This window comes from Chrysemys picta, chromosome 9 (assembly GCF_011386835.1).
Source record: "Chrysemys picta bellii isolate R12L10 chromosome 9, ASM1138683v2, whole genome shotgun sequence".
NCBI lineage: Eukaryota > Metazoa > Chordata > Testudines > Emydidae > Chrysemys > Chrysemys picta.
This window is the reverse complement of record NC_088799.1, coordinates 1,422,675-1,443,380: the sequence shown is the minus strand read 5'-3', so window position 1 is coordinate 1,443,380 and position 20,706 is coordinate 1,422,675. Positions and strand designations below refer to the sequence as shown.

The 20,706-nt window shown below is 44.4% G+C and overlaps 2 protein-coding genes across 9 annotated transcripts in view; both read right to left on the bottom strand.

The window, feature by feature from the left end:
• Positions 1-1,178: 1,178 nt before the first annotated feature.
• On the bottom strand, positions 1,179-17,741 carry GP5 (glycoprotein V platelet). 2 transcript variants are annotated; one of them, XM_065557487.1, is made up of 2 exons: positions 17,604-17,741; positions 1,179-3,996 (listed from the first exon to the last, which is right to left on the bottom strand). In XM_065557487.1, exons 1-2 carry the CDS (start codon positions 17,614-17,616, stop codon positions 2,036-2,038), a joined length of 1,974 nt encoding a protein of 657 aa, XP_065413559.1. In that variant the 5' UTR covers positions 17,617-17,741; the 3' UTR covers positions 1,179-2,035. The 2 variants fall into 2 exon arrangements, with proteins under 2 accessions (XP_065413559.1, XP_008173031.1); XM_008174809.4 differs by lacking the exon at positions 17,604-17,741 and adding an exon at positions 8,110-13,161.
• The window catches only part of ATP13A3 (ATPase 13A3), a 115,530-nt gene continuing 108,119 nt past the window's right edge, over positions 13,296-20,706 (bottom strand). For 6 of the 7 annotated variants that reach the window (XM_065557481.1, XM_065557484.1, XM_065557483.1 and 3 more), the window contains 2 exons: positions 19,547-19,636; positions 13,296-17,816 (listed from right to left, as the gene is read on the bottom strand). In XM_065557481.1, the coding sequence (XP_065413553.1) occupies positions 17,619-17,816; positions 19,547-19,636 (288 nt within the window). In that variant the 3' untranslated portion in view covers positions 13,296-17,618. The remainder of the gene's footprint in view (positions 17,817-19,546; positions 19,637-20,706) is intronic. The other variant, XM_065557485.1, reaches the window with a different exon arrangement.

Here is a 20,706-nt window from a genome sequence, read left to right as displayed (position 1 = left end):
ACTGGTTAAAAGATAGGAACCAAAGGGTAGGAATAAACGGTCAGTTTTCACAATGCAGAGAGGTAAATAGCGGGGTCCCCCAAGGATCTGAACTGGGACCAGTGCCGATCAACATATTAATAAATGATCTCGAAAATGGAGTAAACAGTGAGGTGGCAAAATTTGCAGATAACTCTCATGAGTAATTTTGTGTCAAGTCCAAAGCTGACTGTGAAGAGCTACAAAAGGATCTCACTAAACTGGGTGACTGGGCAACAAAATGGCAGATGAAATTCAATGCTGCTAAATGCAAAGTAATGCACATTAGAAAACATAATCCCAACTATACATATAAAATGATGGGGTCTAAATTAGCTGTTAGCACTCAAGAAAGAGATCTTGGAGTCATTGTGGATAGTTCTCTGAAAACAACCACTCAATGTGCAGCAGTAGTCAAAAAAGCGAACAGAATGTTAGGAACCATTTGAAAAGAGAGAGATTAGACAGAAAATATCAATGCTACTATAGCCATCCATGGGACACCCACACCTTCAATACTATGTGCAGTTCTGGCTGCCCCATCTCCAAAAAGATATATTAGAATTGGAAAAGGTACAGAGAAGGGCAACAAAAGGGATCGGGGTATCTTCCATACAAGGAGATATTAAAAGGACTGGGGCTATTCATCTTAGAAAAGGGATGACTAAGGAGGGCAATGATGGAGGTCTATAAAATTGTGAATGGTGTGAAGAAAGAGTTATTTACCCCTTCTCATAACACAAGAACCAGAGGCCACTTAATGAAATTAATAGGCAGCAGGTTTAAAACAAACAAAAGGAAGTATTTCTTCACACAACACAGTCAACCTGTGGAATTCCTTGCCAGGGGATGTTGTGAAGGCCAAAAGTATAACTGGGTTCAAAAAACAACTAGATAAGTTCATGGAGGATAGGTCCATCAATGGCTATTAGCCAGGATGGGCAGGGATGCAACCCCATGTCTGGGTGTCCCTAAGCCTCTGATTGCCAGAAGCTAGGACTGAGTGACAATAAATTGCCTTGTTCTGTTCATTCCCTCTGGGGCACCTGGCACTGGCCACTGTCGGAAGACAGGACACTGGGCTGGATGGATCTATTGTGTTCTTCGACACTGCAGTGGGGTGCAAATGCAGATCACTAGAAAATAAAACCGACTAGAAACAAAGGAAAGTGACTCGTTTATTTTCCATTGTCCAAGCAGATTAATGTCCAAAAAGTGAACACCCTGTAGAAGCGATGAACACCAATAATCCAAGGTGCCATTTGCAAGACGGATTTTCTAACAGTGCAGTTTAGTCCTTTCCAAACACACACAATTTGAAGGCCAGGCAGGGCCATTATGATAATCTAGTCTGACCTCCTGCCAGGGCTGGGGGAACAATTGTATAGTGGGGGTGCTGAGAGCCATTGAACCAAACTGTCTGTGATGGAAACCACACATTAGTTGCTATTATTTCTGCAAGCCATGAGGTGCTGCCGCATCCCCATCACCCAACTTCTAGCATGTCTGCATCACACAGGTCAAGAACCTCACCCAGCCATTCCTACTTCGAGCCCATAACTTCTGTTTGATCTGGAGCCTCTCTTTTAAAACCAACAAAACAATACATATAATTGAGGTACAGAAATATCCTTCAAACAGCTGAAACCAAAAGCTATTCAAAATGCACAAATTGAAAAATCCTTATGATTACATTAGTCTGTTTCTCTCCAGCAGTATTAGTAGTTAAGCATGATGGCCAAACGCTATACATAATCTCTACAACTAGTTTGTTTGCCACTGCTTATCGGCACTTCAAAAGTTAGAAAACTGGCTGAAGCTGGGGTTATTATTACAGGTAAATGCTATAAAATACACAGTAGATCAAGTACATTTTCAATATACAATGCTGTGCAGCTGAGAGACAAACACAGTCTTCTGTTTACAGTGCTCGCTATGCAAGATCTGTAATGTCCGAAATACGAGGCCTGTGCCCAGTAATGCAACTAATCCTCTATGTTACACTAGTGCCGAGCTCCTAATCTGCATTCCTAACCCTGTGTAAAATTCTCACCAGTACAACCGATTGAGCAGGGCTATTGCTACAGTGCACAAGCTGCCTGACTTCATACACCACATAGAAAGTGGTCACAACAGTTAAAACTTGCACTGTTACAGCCAAAACATAGAGATACAAAAATATTTGACTATATGGAACGTTACATTTAAAAAATGGCCGCGCACTTAGACGGTCTTGTGATCCACTGACCGGTGCGGCAGTTGTTGAGACAATTTCTCTTACTCTGTTGATTTCTCTCATTATGCCAGTGGGAATTTGGCTTGGAATTTCTGTGGGGTGAAATTCAGCCGGCTCAACGTCTTCAGTGATGGAGTCAATAAAATATGGAGTTGCAGATGGAGGCAGCAAGGGGGTATTCGTATGTATCACGGGCACAGGAGCTGTGAGGGTCTTCCAAGTGAAAGGCAAGTGTTCAGTGACAAGAAAAGATGCTGTGTGGGAACGAGTGGAGCTCTCAGATGTGTGGTGTGGAAGGACTGTGGTAGAGGGGCAGTGAAAATGATCATCTGGTAGAGACAAGAGAGAAATATTCCTTAATGCTATGGGACTGTCACAAGTTAGAGACGTGACATTTTTTACTATGTCTAAATTCCTCTGGAGCCACCCTTTGAATTCAGCGATTTGACAATCACATTTCCAAGGATTGTTGTCAAGCACGACCTCTTGCAGCTTGGGTAACGAGGTAAAGAATTCTCCAGGAAGAGACTGCAGGCTGGTACAATTTAGGTAAATTGCCTGGAGATTACTGAGATTATAAAAGAGGTTTTTAGGCAGAACCTCAATCCTGTTATTGAAAAGGGAAATCTCCTGAAGTTTCTGCAGACCCTGGAAAATGCCCTCTGGGAGACTAGAGAGATTATTTGTATGCAAAGACAAACTCAGAAGTTCATTTAGACCACTGAACACGTTCCCTGGGAGAACACTTAACTCGGGATTGAAAGTCAGCACAAGTAGCTCTAAATTTGTCAAATTACCAAACACAAAATCTGGCACAGTTGAGAGTTTGGTGTCATATACCCACAGACTCCGGAGAGTCCTAATTTCTCCAAACAATATTTCTGGAAGGGATCCCAGTGGATTCCCATACAAGGTCAATTCAGTCAAATTGTGCAAATGCAGAAAGAGCCCATGAGGTAACCGCTGCAGTTTATTTCGAGAGAGCGTTAAACTATTTAGTTTAAGGAGATTGCGAAATGCATCCGGGGCAATGGACTGAATGTCATTTGAACGCAGACGAAGCTCCTGCAGCTCTCTCAGGTTATCAAACACACCAGAGTCTATTGAACTGAGCCTGTTCATATACAGAGAGAGCTTCTCAAGTTTGGTTAACGTGCTAAATATATTTCTAGGCAAGGCTGCCAAATAGTTTCTGGATAAGTTCAGTAGTTTAAGCTTGGCGAGGTTTCTTAGTACTCCATCAGGAAGCTCTGTCAGATGGTTTTTGTTCAAAAACAGCTCCTGCAAGTTGACTAGTTTGTCAAACAGCCTGGGCTCAATATCCGTCAGCAAATTCTTTTCAAGGATCAACTGCTGAAGGGCCACCACTTCATCGAACACTCCCGTGGGAAGCTGAGTCAACTTGTTGTCAAACAGTTTGAGGGTCTTTAGCTTTACTAAGCCTTTAAAAGCTCCTGGCAAAATGAGGGAAAGCTCGTTTGAAGACAGAATGAGACGCTGGAGCACTGTCATTCCCGAAAAGACTTTGTCCTTCAAGTCGGTTGCCTTAGTATTTGTTATCAGAATTTGTGTCATGTTGGTAGGCAGACCTAACGATGCTAGGTCTTTGATACTGGAACCAGAGCAACGGATGGCATCTTTCAGAATACACTCGCATTTCTCAGGGCAAACAGATGCATTCAGCTGAAGGAAAAGATGGATGATTACAGCTAAACGAAAAACCAACATCCTTGCTGAAGTGCCTGGAATATGAGCAGTTATAAATTAGTACCAGAGAATCCAGTTTCCATTTTACATATTTGTAACAATTTGGTACTAATCATAAAATTTACTGTGTGAATGACTGTAGCAAAAACCTAAAAATGTACTGGATTATGATGAAAATGCCCCAAACTCTATAGTTTTATTTGATTACGGGCATTTAGATGGTACTCACTAGGGTTACCACCTTTCTAATTGCTGGTAACCGGACCCCCCATGGCCCCGCCACTTCCAAGACCCGCCCCGTACTCCACCTCTTCCCCCTGGCCTCACCCCTTCTCTGCATCTTCCCCCAGACCGTGCCCTTTCTCAGCCTCTTCCCGCCAAGGCCCCACTGTTGTGCTGCCTCTTCCCCCAAGGCCCCACCCCTGTCACTTATTCTTCCCCACCCCCAATCACTCGCTGGATCATCTCCACCTCCCTCCCCTCCACCAGCTGGGCTCCCTCCACTCTGGGGCTGGGATGGGAGCTGCTGCAGCCTGACAAGGAGTCTGCCTGCAGGTAGGAGGTGGCCCCGGCTGGGCAGGGGCTGGCGCGGGTTAATGACTGGGCACCTCTCCCTGCCCCGCGGTAACTGGACCGTGGGGGCCCGGTCAGTACATTTGACCGGACACTGCCAGGTCCCCTTTTCGACCAGACTTTCCACTCAAAAATCAGGCACCTGGCAATTAGCACCGGGATACAGAAGCCAAAAACCAGACTGTCCGGGTAAAAGCCAGACAGATGGCAATCCTGGTGCTCATCTCTAAATTCAGAGTACTGAAGATTTATCATCTTTAATTTTTCATATTTGTATTAGCCACAATAAAAGCATATAATAGATCAATATTTTGTGATCACTTTTAATATTTTAAAACTCTTTGAAGTATGCTCTTCTTTGAAGATTAAAATATTTAATGTTTTATCATCATCATGCAAAACAAGCACTCTTACAGATATGGCCAAACAGCTCAGCGTAAGCCATCCTCGAGATCTATACGGTTATATGAAATTTCTCTCCCAGTTGTAGGTCACCTAACATTTGGAAATTAGCTTTGAAAGTGTATGTATTAGCAGAAGCACAATGGGGTTTTAGGTCCTGTCAAACCTGGGTAAGAGTTTAACTGTTGAGAGAGATCAAAGAGGCAGCAAAATCTAACACGGTGATGATAATGGAGGACTTCAACACCCCACCAAATGGTACAACAGCACAAAGTAGAGAGAAGCAATTTTTCAACACTTCAAATGATTGCTTCTTGGAACACACAAGAAAGGATATTCTTGACTTAGCCATAAGTAATATATAGAAGCTAATTCAAGAAGTAACAGGAGCTGAGCCATTAAGTAATAGTGACCATAATATAATTAGACTCAACATCCAAGGGGGAGGTAAGGTACCAGTGGTACTAAACTTCAAAAAAGGAGATTTCAATACAATGAGATTCGTCAAAAAGGCCCTAATGCTACAAGTAAAGGAAGTAAAATCCTTAGAAGAGGCATGGAATATACTTAACCCCCCCTGCCAGATAATAATAGAATCTCAGAAGACACACACATCGCTGAACACAAAGAGAATTAGGAAGGCAACTAATGAATCGTTAAGGTTAAATGGCAAGGTTTGAGAGTCTAATCAAGCCAGAAAGAAATCCTTCAAAATTTGGAAATCTGACTCTTGTGAAGCCAATAAATAGGAGCATAAGTACAGCAGGCATTAAGTAAAAGGGAAATTAGGAGGGCCAAAATGAATTTAGAAGAGCAAATAGCTAAAAGTGTAAAAACAAACAACAAAAGACTCAAGTACATAAGAAGCAGGAGGCCTGCGAAAGTTGGGGTGACTGGTTTAGCAAGGTTAAAAGGGGCCAATTAAGGAAGAGAAGGACATTTTGAAGAGGCTGAATGATTTCTTGGCATCATGTTTCACCCCAGCGGATGTTTGGGAGATTCCTGTCCTGGACCCGCTCTGAGCTGCTCTCAGAGGCGGAGATGACAGAAGAAGAGTTGCTGGTGCAAAATGATCATTTAAAAAGCGAAAGTCATCAGGCCTGAGGGTCCATCCAAGAATTCTGAAGCGGCTGAGCTGCTAACAGGAACATAAACTCGTTCATTAAAAACAGTCGCTATTCCAGGGGACTGACGGGAAGCAGATGTTGTATCTGCTTAAAAAGACTGTAAGATTCAGGGACGTATGGACCAGTAAAGCCTTACGTCTGCATCTGGCAAACTGCTTGAAATGATCCGTACATCCAGGTGTTTTGCTAGTCTCTGTTCCTGATCTGATAGGGTGTAACCAGCACACTTTCTGCAGAAGAAAACTCTCTCAGTTGGACCCTAGAATTCTTTGATTGTCTCAATAAAGAAGCAGATAAAGGAGAACCAGCTGGCAATTTATTCAGAACCCTCCTCCTCCCCCCAGGGCCTAAGATCCCACACAAACGCCTGCTAAGGAATCTCATCACTGGGTGAGAGGCGATGCATCCTCATGGATCAAAGGCAGAGTAGGATCGGATTGAGGCCAAAAACGTCGGAAGATTCAAAACAGGATCGGACATTTATACGGATAACAAGAATATCCAGAGTTGTTATAATGATGCTGAAAATTCCGTCAGGGGTATTAAACCTCATGCTTCAGGGCTTCAGCCATTCCCTACTGAGCGGCAATTACCCCACTTCCACCTACTGCAGGGTTCTTGCATCTTCTTCTGAAGCCTGCGGTGCTGGGTACCACCAGAGACAGGACAATGGGCTAGATGGATCTTGGGTCTGATCTAGTGCAGCAATTCCTGTGTGCCTAACGATTTCTCAGTGTATTGTACAAGAATGCCAGAATTCAATCCATGAACAACATGTAAAACTGACACGTTTACTAGGGTTACCATATTTTGTGCCTCCAAAAGGAGGACACTCCACGGGGCCCTGGCCCCGCCCCCAGCCCCGCCCCCTCCCCAAAGTCTCCGCCCCCTCCCCTGCTTCCCGCGAACATTTAATTCGCGGGAAGCCTGGGCAGGTAAGGGGGGGTGTGGGGGGAGGAGGTGCGGCCCAGGCTGGCCCCCCCGGCGGCTCCAGCCTGGGTCGGCTCGGGCCCTGGGGTGCCGGCCCTGGCCCTCGGCCGACCACCCCCGGCCCGCCCAGCACTGCCGGCCCCCGGCGGCCCAGCACATCCCCCTCGGGTCCCGGCCCCGGCGGCCCAGCGCACCCCCCGGCTCCCGGCCCCGGCGGCCCAGCGCACCCCCCCGGCTCCCGGCCCCGGCGGCCCAGCGCACCCCCCGGATCCCGGCCCCGGCAGCCCGACCCCGCGGCCCAGCGCACCCCCCCAGCGGCCCGGCTCCCGGCCCGACCTCCCGGCCCGACCCCCCGGCTCCGCGGCCCAGCGCACCCCCTCAGCGGCCCGACCCCGCGGCCCCGGCCCGGCTCCCGGCCCGGCCCAGCACACCCCCCCCCGGCCCCGCGGCCCAGCGCACCCCCCCGGCGGCCCGGGTCCCGGCCCGACCTCCCGGCCCCGCGCACCCCCCCGGCGGCCCGGCTCCCGGCCCGACCCCCCGGCCCAGCGAACCCCCTCGACCCCCCGGCCCCGCGCACCCCCCCGGCGGCCCGGCTCCCGGCCCGACCTCCCGGCCCCGCGGCCCAGCGCACTCCCCCAGCGGCCCGGCTCCCGGCCCGACCCCCTGGCTCCCGGCCCCGCGGCCCAGCGCACCCCCCCCGGCGGCCCGGCTCCCGGCCCGACCCCCCGGCTCCCGGCCCCGCGGCCCAGCGCACCCCCTCGGCGGCCCGACCCCGCGGCCCCGGCCCAGCACTGCGCCCCTGGACCCCGGCCCGGCACCGCGCGCCCGGCCCCGCGATCCCGGCCCAGCCCTCCCTCCCGATTTTCCCGGACATGCCCGGCTTTTGGGGATTTCCCCCCGGACGGGGATTTGAGCCCCCAAAAGCCGGACATGTCCGGGAAAATCCGGACGTATGGTAACCCTACGTTTACATACCAGGACTTGAACCCACACGATTGGAAAATCAAATATACCAGATTCAATAACATGTTATCTAACCTATTGTGAATTACTATCTTGTGCACATTCTAAACCCAGCCCCCAGCCGAATGTAAAAAACAGGTGCTTGAGTCTTACCGTAGAGGCAAAGCAGCCTAGAGGCGTCCAGTAAGCATCTAGCAGACAAGTGAGGACTCTGAGATGATTCTGCATTTTACATGGGAAGGCTGACAGCATAATGCATCCTCAAGATAACACCTCTTAACTTATGCAAAAATGAGTGGTATTTTAAAGGCAAAGGCCAGAATTTATTTTAACTTCACTGCCAAAAGTGAAGTCACGTAAGAGAAGTGGACTGATTTTCAGAGGTTCTCCGTACCCACAGCTCCCATTTACTCCAGTGGGATTTGTGGGTGCGCAGCAAAACACACAACACCCCACACCCCCCCGCAAAGGGCTTTTGCAAGCAATGTGCCTTGGGACAAAAGAGGTTACTTACCTTACAGTAACTGGAGGCGCTCGGAGATGTGGGGTCCATATCAGTATTCCACGGTGGGTATGCATGCGTGCCATACACCTGGAGTTGGCAAATTCTTGCCAGCAGTGTCCATTGATCCTTGCCCATGCCCTAGCCTTCCTCGCGCTTCCAACCAAAGGCATAAAGGGCGGCGCAGTCTGACTGCCTCTCCAGTTCTTTTTCTACGACAAATCTAGCAAAGAGCCAAAGCAAAGGGGGGGGAGGGCGGATAGAATAGATATGGACCACACATCTTGAAGAACCGCCAGTTACTATAAGGTAAGTAACCTCCTTTGAGTGCTGGTCCCTATGTGCATTCCACTGTGGGTGGCTGACAAACAGTACTCAGGTAGGGAGAGAGTGTGAAGATGCAGGCAGCAGAGCGGCTTGGAGAACTGCTGTCCCAAAGGAAGCGTCAGTGGGGAGTTCTGCACTAGAGCATCGGGCCTCACAAACGTATGGATGGACCGCCAAGGAGCTGATTTGCAAATGTCAAGTAAGGGCACTTCCTGAAGCAATGCCACTGCAGTTGCTTTTGTAGAATGAATTCTCACCCCACGATGAGGAGGAAGATGCAACTAGTAACAACAGAATACAGCCTGAAATCAACTCAAGGATCCCCTGGGAGGATACAGCTTGACCTCAGACTCATTCTGCGATAACAAGAAACAATGTAGGTCATTTTCTAATTTGTTCTGTTCTTTGCAAATAGAAGGCAAAAGCTGGTCTCACACACAGAGAATGAAGTCTCTGCTGCTCTTCAGATGCACGGAGATTCAGAAAAAACAGATACGTGGACTGACTGGTTCGTGTGAAACTCCGAAACTACTTTGGGGGAGGAACTTTGGATGTAGTTGTAAAGAGACTTGGTCCTTATCAAATATAGTGTGTAGCACACCCACCAGTAGGGCTCCCAGCTCACCCACCTTCCGGCTGAGGTGATGGCCACAAGGAATGCAACTCTCATTGATAGTTTCGTTGATAGGTTAGACATGAACAGGTAGATAACGGCTCAAAAGGAGGCTTAGTGAGTACCATAAATAAAAGGCTTACATCCCAATGAAGAGGAGGTTTTCTTACTGGCAGGAAGATTCTGATTAGGCCCTTTAAGAGTCTGCTAGCCAATGAGTGAATGAAAATTGAATAATCACCTGACGGTGGGTGGCATGCACTGATTGCTGCCAGGTGGACTCGTATAGAACCGAGGGATAGCCCAGCTGTTGAGAGAGAAAGAAGATAGTCCAAAATAGGGGAATATCTGCTGACTCAGGAGATGTTTCTGTTGTGCCCAGACGGAAAAATGCTTCATTTGGCTAAATAGCATTTCCTAGTGGAGCCGTTTCTGCTATTATTAAGGGTGGTTTGTCCAGCTTCTGATCAGGAATGTTCTAATGTTGATGCCCATCCAAAAATCCAAGCCATGAGATGAAACGCTTTGAGGTTGGGATGCTTGATCCTGCGCTTCTCCTGGATCAAGAGATCAGGGAAGGTCTGGCTGATGAGTAGAGAACGAGATGACTATTGTAGGAGATCTGGGAGCCAACTGGGGGGAAATGGGGATGAATTGTACCCTGTTGTGACTTTGTAAGACCCAAGGTAGGAGTGGTAAGGGAGGAAAGGCATTGCTCAGATGGTCTGATGAGAGGAGAAAGAGCATCGCTCTGAGGGCATAGTCCAAGAGCTCCTCTGGAGCAACGTATGTTGCACTTCTTGTTTGTTCAGCCAAACAGATCCTGATTGGGGGTCACCCACTGAACAAAAATGTTATTTATTATTGAATCATGCAACTCCCACTCGTAACTAATGGGGACATATCTGCTGCGGGTGTCTACTAACACATCCTGAGTTCCTGGAAAATAAGCTGCCAATAGGATGCTTCGATTCCTGATACACCAATTCCACAGGGTGACTGATCTCACTCCTCTCTGGTTATTGATTTATGAGGCAGTTGTCAGGTTGTCTGACATTATGAGGACATGGTGGGATAGGATGAATGGTAGACAAACCTTGCAAGCTTCTCGCGCTGCCTGGAGTTCCAGAAGGTTGATGTGCATCCTGGTCTCTTGGGACATCTAAGTACCCTGCACCGTATGGTTGTCCATGTGGGCTGCCCAGCTGAAGAGAGAGGGGTCTCTAATGATCATCTTGTCTGGCAAGGATAATAGGAAGGGGACGCCCACACATACCTGATGGGGATCTTTCCACCACACCAAGGAAGAAGTTACTTTGGATGGAATTATTACCAAGGTATTCATGCTGTGTTTGACTGGTGAATACACGCTCTGGAGCTACGCCTGAAGGCAATGCAGGTGAAGTCTGGTGAATGGGATAACATAAGTCCATGAAGCCATTGGCTCCAGAAGGAAAACAAGTTCTGACTGGAACTCAAAGATTGCCTATAACCTGATCTAACCTTATCTATTAGCGTGCTCCTGGTGCCAAACCTGTCCCTTGGGAGAGGAACTCTCGCCATGACTGAATCTAGAGTGGCCCCTATGAAGTCTATAGTCTGTATGGAGTGAGGACACTTTTCCAAGTCCACACTGACTCCTAGGGAAGAAAGTCGTTGAAGCATTGATGAGGCTGACTCATAGGCTTCCGGATATGTTTTGCCAACGAGAAGTCAACCATCAACATAAGGGAAAACAGTAAAGCCATTCTGTCTGAAAAGAATTGCTACTACCAGAAAGATCTTGGTAAAGACCCTGGGGGGCAGTGGTGAGGCTGAATGGGAGGACCCTGTATTGAAAGTGGTCAGGGCCCACATTGAATCTGAGAAAATGCCTGTGGACGGGGTGAATATCCATGTGAAAGTACATGACCTTCATATCAAGAGCTGTAAACTATATGTCTTTTTCCAGGGATAGGATATTGATGCCAGAGCAACCGTGTGAAATCTCAGTTGGTGAATAAAGTGGTTGAGATTACAGAGATCGAGGATACATCTCTGTCTCCAACTACCCAACTTTTAGGGACTAAGAACTATGTAGAGTTTCCTTGGTGTTGAAAAGGTGTGCACTCTATTGTTCCTCACTGGAAGAGGGATTCCTCGAGAGAATGGGGGTTTTGGAGAAGGTAGGTAAGTAAATTCGATCGCATAGCTGGGATAGATGATATCTAATACCCACTTGTCTGCTATGACACTCCAGTTGTGGAACTGGAGTGCTAAACAATCCCCAAAGGGTACGGGGGGGGGGGTGGTGGTCACGTAGAGGCATCATAAATGGCTTGCAGCTCTTGAGCTCCTGTCACAAAATATCTTTTTACTAGGGGATAAGATTGAGACGGTGCTGTAGGCATGGGAGGTGCAGGAAAACGAGAGGTCTGTACTCTTTGTCTCTTACCAGGAGGGTCATAAGACTGCTGGTGAAATAATTATTGAGATGCCGGTCTAGGTTTGTAAGGCTGCCTGTGATGCTTCCCTTTTAGGGCAGTTGTATATATTCTCACGGAGCAGAGGGTGGCCCTGGAGTTCTTTAAATTATGTAAGGACTCATGAAGGAAGGCAAAGGCACATGCACAGAGCAACAAATACTGCTTGCAAAAATTCTCTGACCCCAGGGGCATGCAGTGCATGCGTTCCCACAGTGGAATACACATAGAAACCTGCATTCAAAGAGGGAGGACAGTTATGGTCAGTGTGGATGTGGTCCACCAGAACGTGTGGCATATGTGCCCCAACTGCCCAGTAGAAGTCTGAGTAGAGCCAGAATTCTTTATTCCATCCCCCCATCACGAATAAGGTACAGAAATACACGCCTAAGAGGAGCAGAATGTCTTGCTTATGTTATGTCACATGTCCAACACATAACTGAATATACAGGCTTTTGTAGTAGACCCAAAGGAACATCAGTCTCAGATTCATGTATGTATTTATTTTGAAATCCCCTGTACTTCTGCCAAAGTGTAAGGATCTGGGGAACAAGGTCCTCCAGTTCCCGTCACTTCTCCATCACAAGGCTTTGCTGCATCAGAGCTAGAATCGTGGCAGCACCCGCAGGGAATAGACACCTTTCTGCTCCAGACTAAGGCTAAGCAATCCAGGCTGGGCACTTTTTACGTCCTTTCTGTGTCTCCCCAGTTTAATTCCCTTGCCTCCCTGAACTGCCTGCAACAAAACCCTAAGTCCATAAGGATCTTGGTGAAAGCAAAAGTTTCATAAAATATTGTTTTGGTTCCAGGTTTGTGCCTGGGTTTTTAAAAAACCTGTCACGCTTTTGGGTGTCGGCTGGACCCCTCTCAAAACACATTCTACCTTAACTTTTCCTAAACAAAGTTCTTTGTCCTGGAATATTTAAATGTATTTCCACTCTGCAGTATGGAAAGGGTCTCAGCCTCATTCATGAAGTGATGTTTCCAGACTCAGAGCAGGACAGATATGGTAGTGGCAGGAACATTGTTTGCAGGCAGAAGATTGGCAAGAAATGAAAGTGTCACCATAGAAGAAATGCTATCAGCACACCACGCTGCAAGCATGCAGCACTGGAAGATCTCAATAATGAAGCAGAAATGCATCACTATCCTTAGTAAGGTACAAGCTACAGCCTCGACAGGGCCTTCATCAATCCATGATGCAAGACTAAGGTCACTGTCATTGTTTCCAGATATTAATCTGGTGCGTGTATATGCACACACATGTCCCTTACTCAGCAAGAGTGCATGGAGATGGGGCTGAGACGAAGCCCACTGAAGCCAATGGGAGTCATTCTTTTTCAATGGGCTCTGAATCGAGCCCGAGATGTGTGACCGGGGGAATTAGAGAAACATTCCTGAACACTAGTAACAAAAGCTATGAAAGTACACGCTGTCCATTTACATTTTTATTTCAAATAGCTTCAATCATAAAAAGGATTTTACAAGGCTATTTACAATTGTAATGTACAGTTATGCATGTGTGCCTCTTTGACAACTGGGTACCATTCTAGAGCAGCATTAAGTGTTTTTAAATATAAAGATGCAGTATCACTTGTGATTTAAACTAGCTTTTTAAAAATAAGAGGAAGGTGAGCTTCCAGAGAATGCTAAAATCACGAGCCTTCTATTTTTGTTAGTTTCAAGGAAGTCATCACCTAAACCAAGAGTAGTTTCTGGTTCAAAATTATCAAACAAGCTGCAATTCATTGAAAATAGCTGTAAAAACCTGAAGCTATACTGTATAAAATTAACATATTAAGGACTCTAAAAATTGTCAGAAAACCACCCCTTTCCCTCAGACATACAAAAATCTAATTTTAGAATTCCAAAATTTCATGGGAGAAATTCTAAAGCACTTCCTAAATCTTGAATGTTGTGATGATCAAGGAAAATACTAAAAAATTTGCAGCATAAAAAAGCATCCTGCCTGTGTTTAATGTTAATATAATATATACATAATACAGTAGAGGATTATTTACCAATTTCAGATGAACTGGTTCAGCACAATCTTCATAAACACAGAACAAGAAATAAAATAAATAGAATAAAAAACTGTGACCATTTTAAAAATAAAAGTGCAATTGTAAAAGTTCCCAATTTAAAGTTTACAAATGAATCTAAACAATCTTTACTTTGTGGTTGGCTTCGCCACTTTGACTCAAGCATTATTTGCAGCCTATTTTACAGCAGACTTAGTTACATAATGTCTGAAATCTACAGTTACCACTAATTATATCTGAAGGGAAGGAGAACTTTAAAAACAACCCTGAGGGATACACATTTTAAAGATCTGGTTATTTATTTAAAAATTTTTAAAAGTTACATTTATTATTTAACAATTGCTTTCCTGGGTAGACCATTCTTTTAAGTATGTGCATAAATAATATTTATATCAATTATATTTACAAATCCTAGCACACTGAAGAAAGACATATACAGATTTAAATTTAGGTCTGTATACACTTAAATAATTTAATAAGAAAATCTGAATCAGACTCTTCAGTGTGAGGCTGAATTATAGAATAGAAAGAAAAAAGACCATCAAGAGTATTTAGTAGGACCCACTAAATAGTTCTGTTCATCTGAATTCATTAGCTTTCAAGAACAATTTACAAAAAGGTTTTTTTAAAGCACAAATTCTGAAGTCCAACATACTTCAACATATGAACTGAACTTGCTAATTTGGGGCCAGATCTAGTTTGCTAGCTTTCTGTACACCTGACAAACCACATCTTCCTTTCAAAGTGATACACAGGCAAATAGGGCTGAACCCTGTCCTGAGGTAAGAAGGTGCAATTCCCAGGGACTTCAGTAGGAGCTGTGCCTACTTCCATGGCTGTATTTGAACCCTCGGAAGTACAAAACCTTGCAACAAAAAGAAAAATTTTAAAGGATTTTTTCCCAAAAAAAAGACAGCTGATCGGTTATTCTTACCAATAGCTCACTGCTCTTGGTCCAAGACCCTTGCTGCTCCGTCATATGATGTCAAAAGCATCCACTAATTTTGGTGCCCAACTTGAACATAGCATCGGACTCTTAGAGGTGCTGAGACCCACAATTCCATCTGGAGTCAAAGAATCCTGCAGGTGCTCTGGACCAGTGAAAATCCTGCTCTCACTTTCACAAGCCATGACCCAAAAGTCATGGACACACTTGACAATTTTGGCCCTAATTAAAAATATTAGAATACTCTTTAAACAAACGCACTGCTCCATAAGTAGTTTACTCCTTATTATCTGGATATTTCTAATGGGCTGGTACATGGAATAGTCTCATCACAAATGAAAGACTGACTTTAACATCTGAATGAGGACAGACTGATTAGCAGTTTGTGGGAAGAGCACTGAGCAATAGTACTTGAAAGATGCAGACCATGTGCACATTTCTCTCTTCACTTTTGACTGAACAAGCAAGTTAAAATGAATTAAACTAACTCAAAACCCCCTGTAAGTTAACATTTAAACAAATATAGGATGTGGTCGTAAGTCACAGCTCCAAGGTCCAAGATGCATAGCTTCATGGAATCTTTCCACTAAAGTAAAATATTTTCTATAAAGGGGAGATATAAAGAATATTCACTCAGCTAGCAATATTCTTTCCCCCCAAATTCCACACTAATGAGATATTTCAAAGACTCAACAGTGGCAACGTCAGTAGCAGTGATCCAGTTTTTACACTCTTCTAAAGTTACAAATATTGTTTGAAGTTTAACAGTATAAAAGGCAGGAAAAGGACAATTCTGGTCTGCACTACTGATTAAAAGCTGGTAAATGCCTTCCCAAAATAAAACAGGAAGAGAGCTGTCAGTTGTCATAGGGGATAGTACACCACAAGCGTACTATTCATTCATGAGGAGTAACTGTTAATGTAACTGCTAATCTTCACAGTCCTAGAGGAACCCTCCAAACCATTTATGCCCCAATTATTAATTCCAACATTGGCATGGCATGTTCAACACCGTCGAGGCAAGGAGGATATTACCACACGCTGCCTTATACGAAAACACAAAGGAAATAGGCCTGAGCTGCAAAGAATCCTAGAGAATGAGACCCTCCCTAGATAACTTTAACAAGCTATCCCCTGGATTTTATAAAGGGAAAACACTCCCTAGAGTGAAGTAATTTCCACAGTTTTCATTCAGCCCTACATACAATTCCACAGGATTTTTCGTGTAAGGGCCAGAGCTGGATTTCTGGTGTCCTCGCCCAAAGTTCAGAGTTGCTTAGATCAGTCAATTTCACGTAGTTAAAAAAGGCAGTCCAAATTTTAGCACTTTTTATTCTTTCAAAAGAGCAATAAGAACTGACTGGAGGAGTTTTTCCTCAATGTTTTACTGTTTTATTTGGTTGCCAAAGGCTTTCGGTTTTTTACCCATTTTGATAGGCTTCTAAAACCCAATATTTTTGAAGTTGCTGCTGCTTGCTGTCTCATATTTGCAATTTAATTTTCCAAGTGGCTTAGTACAATGCTCTTTGGCACCACCTCATGGTGAAACTGTGCGCTGACACTTTAAGCATTCATGGCACCACTGGGTGCAAAAGATTTAAAAAAAAAAAAAAGAAAAAGAGAGAGATCCAAGGCAGCCCAGTAATTTTATAACAGGACCTGGATTGTGGCTCATCTGTTTCCATCTTAACATTGCTGCACACAACTACATGGTAATTAAGACACTGGTAGACCAATCCTTTGGTATTCATAAGCCCTTGGTGCCCAGGATTAGTATTTGCTAATGCTAAGGGCACGTGAAAACCATTTTCTGCCTCCTAGCAGTAGTTCTGGCCTTGCTGATGCAAAGGTATTAAAAATCGCTCAAATGATACAAATAAAACCTGGTCTGATAAAAGTAATCAAATTCCTTTGTTGGACAGAGTAAGAGCGTATGGAGCCACCAGTCAGTTAAATGCAATAAAAGTAAGATGTAAGGGAAGAATTATTTGGCCTGGGTTCTTCAGCATCCCCCTTCTCAAAGACCCCAACAACCTGTCCTTCTGTAGCCTATGACAATTCAGGATTAGCTGAAGAGGAGGGTAAGAGGAGATTGATGCGCTTCCTTCCTCCTAGGGACTGAGCACACAGTTTTTACTGCATTCCCAGTACCTGCAGGGTCAGACTTAAGGACTAGCTGCAAGTCCAAACTCTTACCTGTCCCTCAGCTGGAAACGCTCTTGAACTATTAGGTACGAATCTGTTTTTAGTCCATGTGAAGTAGGAGGGATACACACTAAAACTCCAGGATCATCTTACAGTCACAATGCTTTCTGATAAAAAGTGAAGAAGAAATAACTGACAACCCTTTCCATGTGGTTTCTGTGGGTCTCTAGTACTGCTGTGAAAAGGCTGTGTCAGACAGCACACTGCGCTCACACTGGTGTTGGAACACAGGGTGGAACAATTACCACCAAATATCAACATTCCCCAAATACTCAAAGGACCCTGTTTAACTGCCCTGCAGTTTAAACCTTTAAATACAGCTCACTTTGGACAAGTGAGGCTTCAAAATTTAGTAAAAAAAATGTTTCTTCTGTTATATGTCATCTAGCTCAGTGTTTTTTATGTATAATTTGTACGATGTCCAGCTCTGAACTTTGTATTCAGAGACCAAATAACCAGAAATGTTTGCACTGGGAGAACACTTAGCATGCTGCAATACTAAATAAAGCCATAAAATTACATAGCTCTGAATACTGCTAAAGAAACATACCACTGAGATTCATTGTTATGTTACAGTGATTATTGGATATGAACCATTTTCCTGGGTTGGATCTTTAGCTTCTGTAGTTGTTCTAGGTTTTGGTGGCCATTCTGGATCAACCAACAGTTCCTGAGCTAAGTGCATGTACTTGGCTTTTGGAATCTTCTTTCTGCAGCCAAACAGGGAGGAAAGGACGCACCCTCTCCAGCGATCCAAAGGCTCCTGCAGACGGGACAGGGAAATGAACAGATCTGAAAACTAGGCTGCCAAGAGCAAAATACTTTAAAACCACATCAGAAATTTTACAATGAGACATCAGAAACGAATCTGACTTTCATTATGAATTGTTTTAGTTTCGGATTCAGAAATTGTTGTCATTATACAGGATCAAGATAGTGTGGTGCAGAATCTATATATAGGGCCGCCTACCCCCTCTTTTGCATTGTGGCAGCAATGAGATTTTAAAAGGTACAAATGCAAGGCGAAAATAAGATTCTGCATCATAGTATCTAGGTCTCATGCACCAGCAATCATTTTCATGTACATTTCAAAGTGTTCATAGTACTGCCTATAACTGCACTGTTTCAGAGGAACTAGTCAACTCCCAAAGTAGACTACTGAGGAGTAATGGCCTTAAAACACTTTTTGTGATGTAACTGTGTCTGTTTGATGCCCAAGTTTTGGGGGAAAAAATGTCTAAATATTTTACACATATACACATTTGTTCAACGGTATCCAACCAACAACAAGCAGTAAGCAATTTAAACTAACCATGCCTATCTGACAGTGTGTGCTATCAAAAAGCATGCAAAGCAGTGAATTAGAAGTAATCTGCTAGCGTGTCGGAATAAATCACGCCATGTTTATTTTTATTTTTTTTTAAAGTCTTCCTCACTCCCCTCATACTAAATAGGCAATACATGAACCTTAGAAATTTTACTCCACTAACTGGAATAAATAGACAAACACACTGCTATCATTCTCAAAATATCTGGTTCCTCCCATTTCTCAGTCTACTGTGTTTACTGGGTATGGCTGCCGTTCTGGTGGATACAAGTGATTGCTCTTATGCGCCGTGGCTTAGATTTACCCTGTGCAGAATGCTAGCACGAGCCCTAGGCATCACTGCAGTTCTCAAAATCAGGGTCAATTTTGACTGAAGCAATGGCTGGGCCTCGTGCAGGTTCTCTGCCCAGAGGTAGACAAAAGCTATAAGGCGTTAAAGGTAATAACCAAACCAACAGTGTTTTACTACATTGCATTTTCCATAGACAGTAGCCTCCGGCTGGTACCAAATGCAGTTTGCTGACTATCTCTTGAGGTGGAAGAGCTGCCGACACTGTCACCTTCTACAGCAGCTTAAAAAGGAGTGGTAATTCACCATGTCTGTCATTTTGTTTCACTTTGTTTGTAAGTACCATAAATTACTGATCACACAGAAGATGCTCCAACACCTTTTGAAGTCAATTTAATTCATTTCATTGGGAGCTGGATCAAACCCACAGTTAAGAACCCTGATTTCATGAGAATCAAGACATTTCTAGTCTTACTCTACTGATCTGCTGATATGCAGACTACTACTAAGTGTCTGGAATGAACATTGGTGACACTGAATGTGTCAGTCCCTGAAATTTTAAGTGTGTCATTTTGGAGTGAAAAAACAAGTCAATGGAAAAATTAGAAAGGCCTCACACTGTTTCTCAAGTCCTGTAAGTGAAGCTAAATGTACACTCACCTGCTTAGGACACGTTTACAATAATATTTAAAGATGCTTCTGTTAAAATCCCTTTTAATTGTAAAGTTACAGAAATATGATAAAGACACTATTTAAAAACAGGTTTATACAGGCAGAAAACAAACACACACCCATAAACCACTACACAATGCATGGTACAAAACTAAATTAATCTGCATACAGTTGAATGATTGACAGCAAAATACTGGTCTCCAACCTGAGGTGGCTGGGGTATGGTGAGGCGATATTCTCCTTGTTTGTCTCGACTGAACACAACCTTCCAAAGGATCATATCAAGGAGGATATTCTGTGAGACATTGCAGTGAGTGGGAAGAATTAAAAAGACTAATGATCATTTGTTGTTAGTGTGCACATAAAAATAAAATCTGAAACGGTGATGTAGGCATAATTAACTCAGTGCAGAACTAAACTCAGCTTTCATTTGACAAAATTTATTTTTATTAGTATTTAAGAGAGAAACCATCTTCAGTATTTAAGTGCTTCCATGAGGGTTTTAAAAGCACAAATATATGCTTTACATTAATTGCAATAATTATGACAACTGCATTTACACAAATAGGAATTTTTTTTTTAAACAACAAGTTTTGACACTACTATTTTAAGAATCTCCAGTAAGCACTGCAAGTTCTAAGGAAGCTTTAAATTAAGATTCTTTTCTCAAATCATGTTCTGCATTCTGATTAGTCTGACATTTTGGGTATTTATTTAGCAGTGCTGATCACAGACCAAAGTTAGTTATTAGAAACTGGTCAGGGTTTTGGGAGGCACAGGTGCGGATGGCGTGCTCAGAGGCGGAGGGACTTGGTGAGTTGTGTGTCTAGTCTGTCTGTTCTCTAGGAAGGTTGCGTGGCTGGGCTGTGGACCCCTGTCCAGGCTAGGTGAGATGGGTCTGTGTGTGGCTGCAACCCTGTGGTCTTTGAACAGCCCCAGGGTTTGAAGAGTCCAAGAGGTTCACCCCGCCCGGTTAAAGGGGGACAGAGCTGAGCAGTGAAGATTAGAATATAGTCAGTTGCCAGGTGAACTCCTGAGGCAGGCAAATAAGAGTGGCAAGTTGGTGAGTTTTGGAGGGAGTCTGGCTCCTTCTGTTGGAGGTATAGCTCTACTCCAGGTAGCAAATATGGACAATAAGGGAACAACTGTGTCCTGCCTCAGACATGCTACGTTTACTTTTCTGTCAGAAGACCAAATAGATCTCTGGTGCATGAATGCAAGCTGGGGGCCATACTATAGGAGAAAATATGTGGTCTGGAAGCACAAGTTTCAACACTTCTTTGACAACCACATTTGGAAATCATTACCACAGACACAACAAGGGGAGGAGTCTGTGAAAGGAGAACTGGAGAGAACAGAAACCAA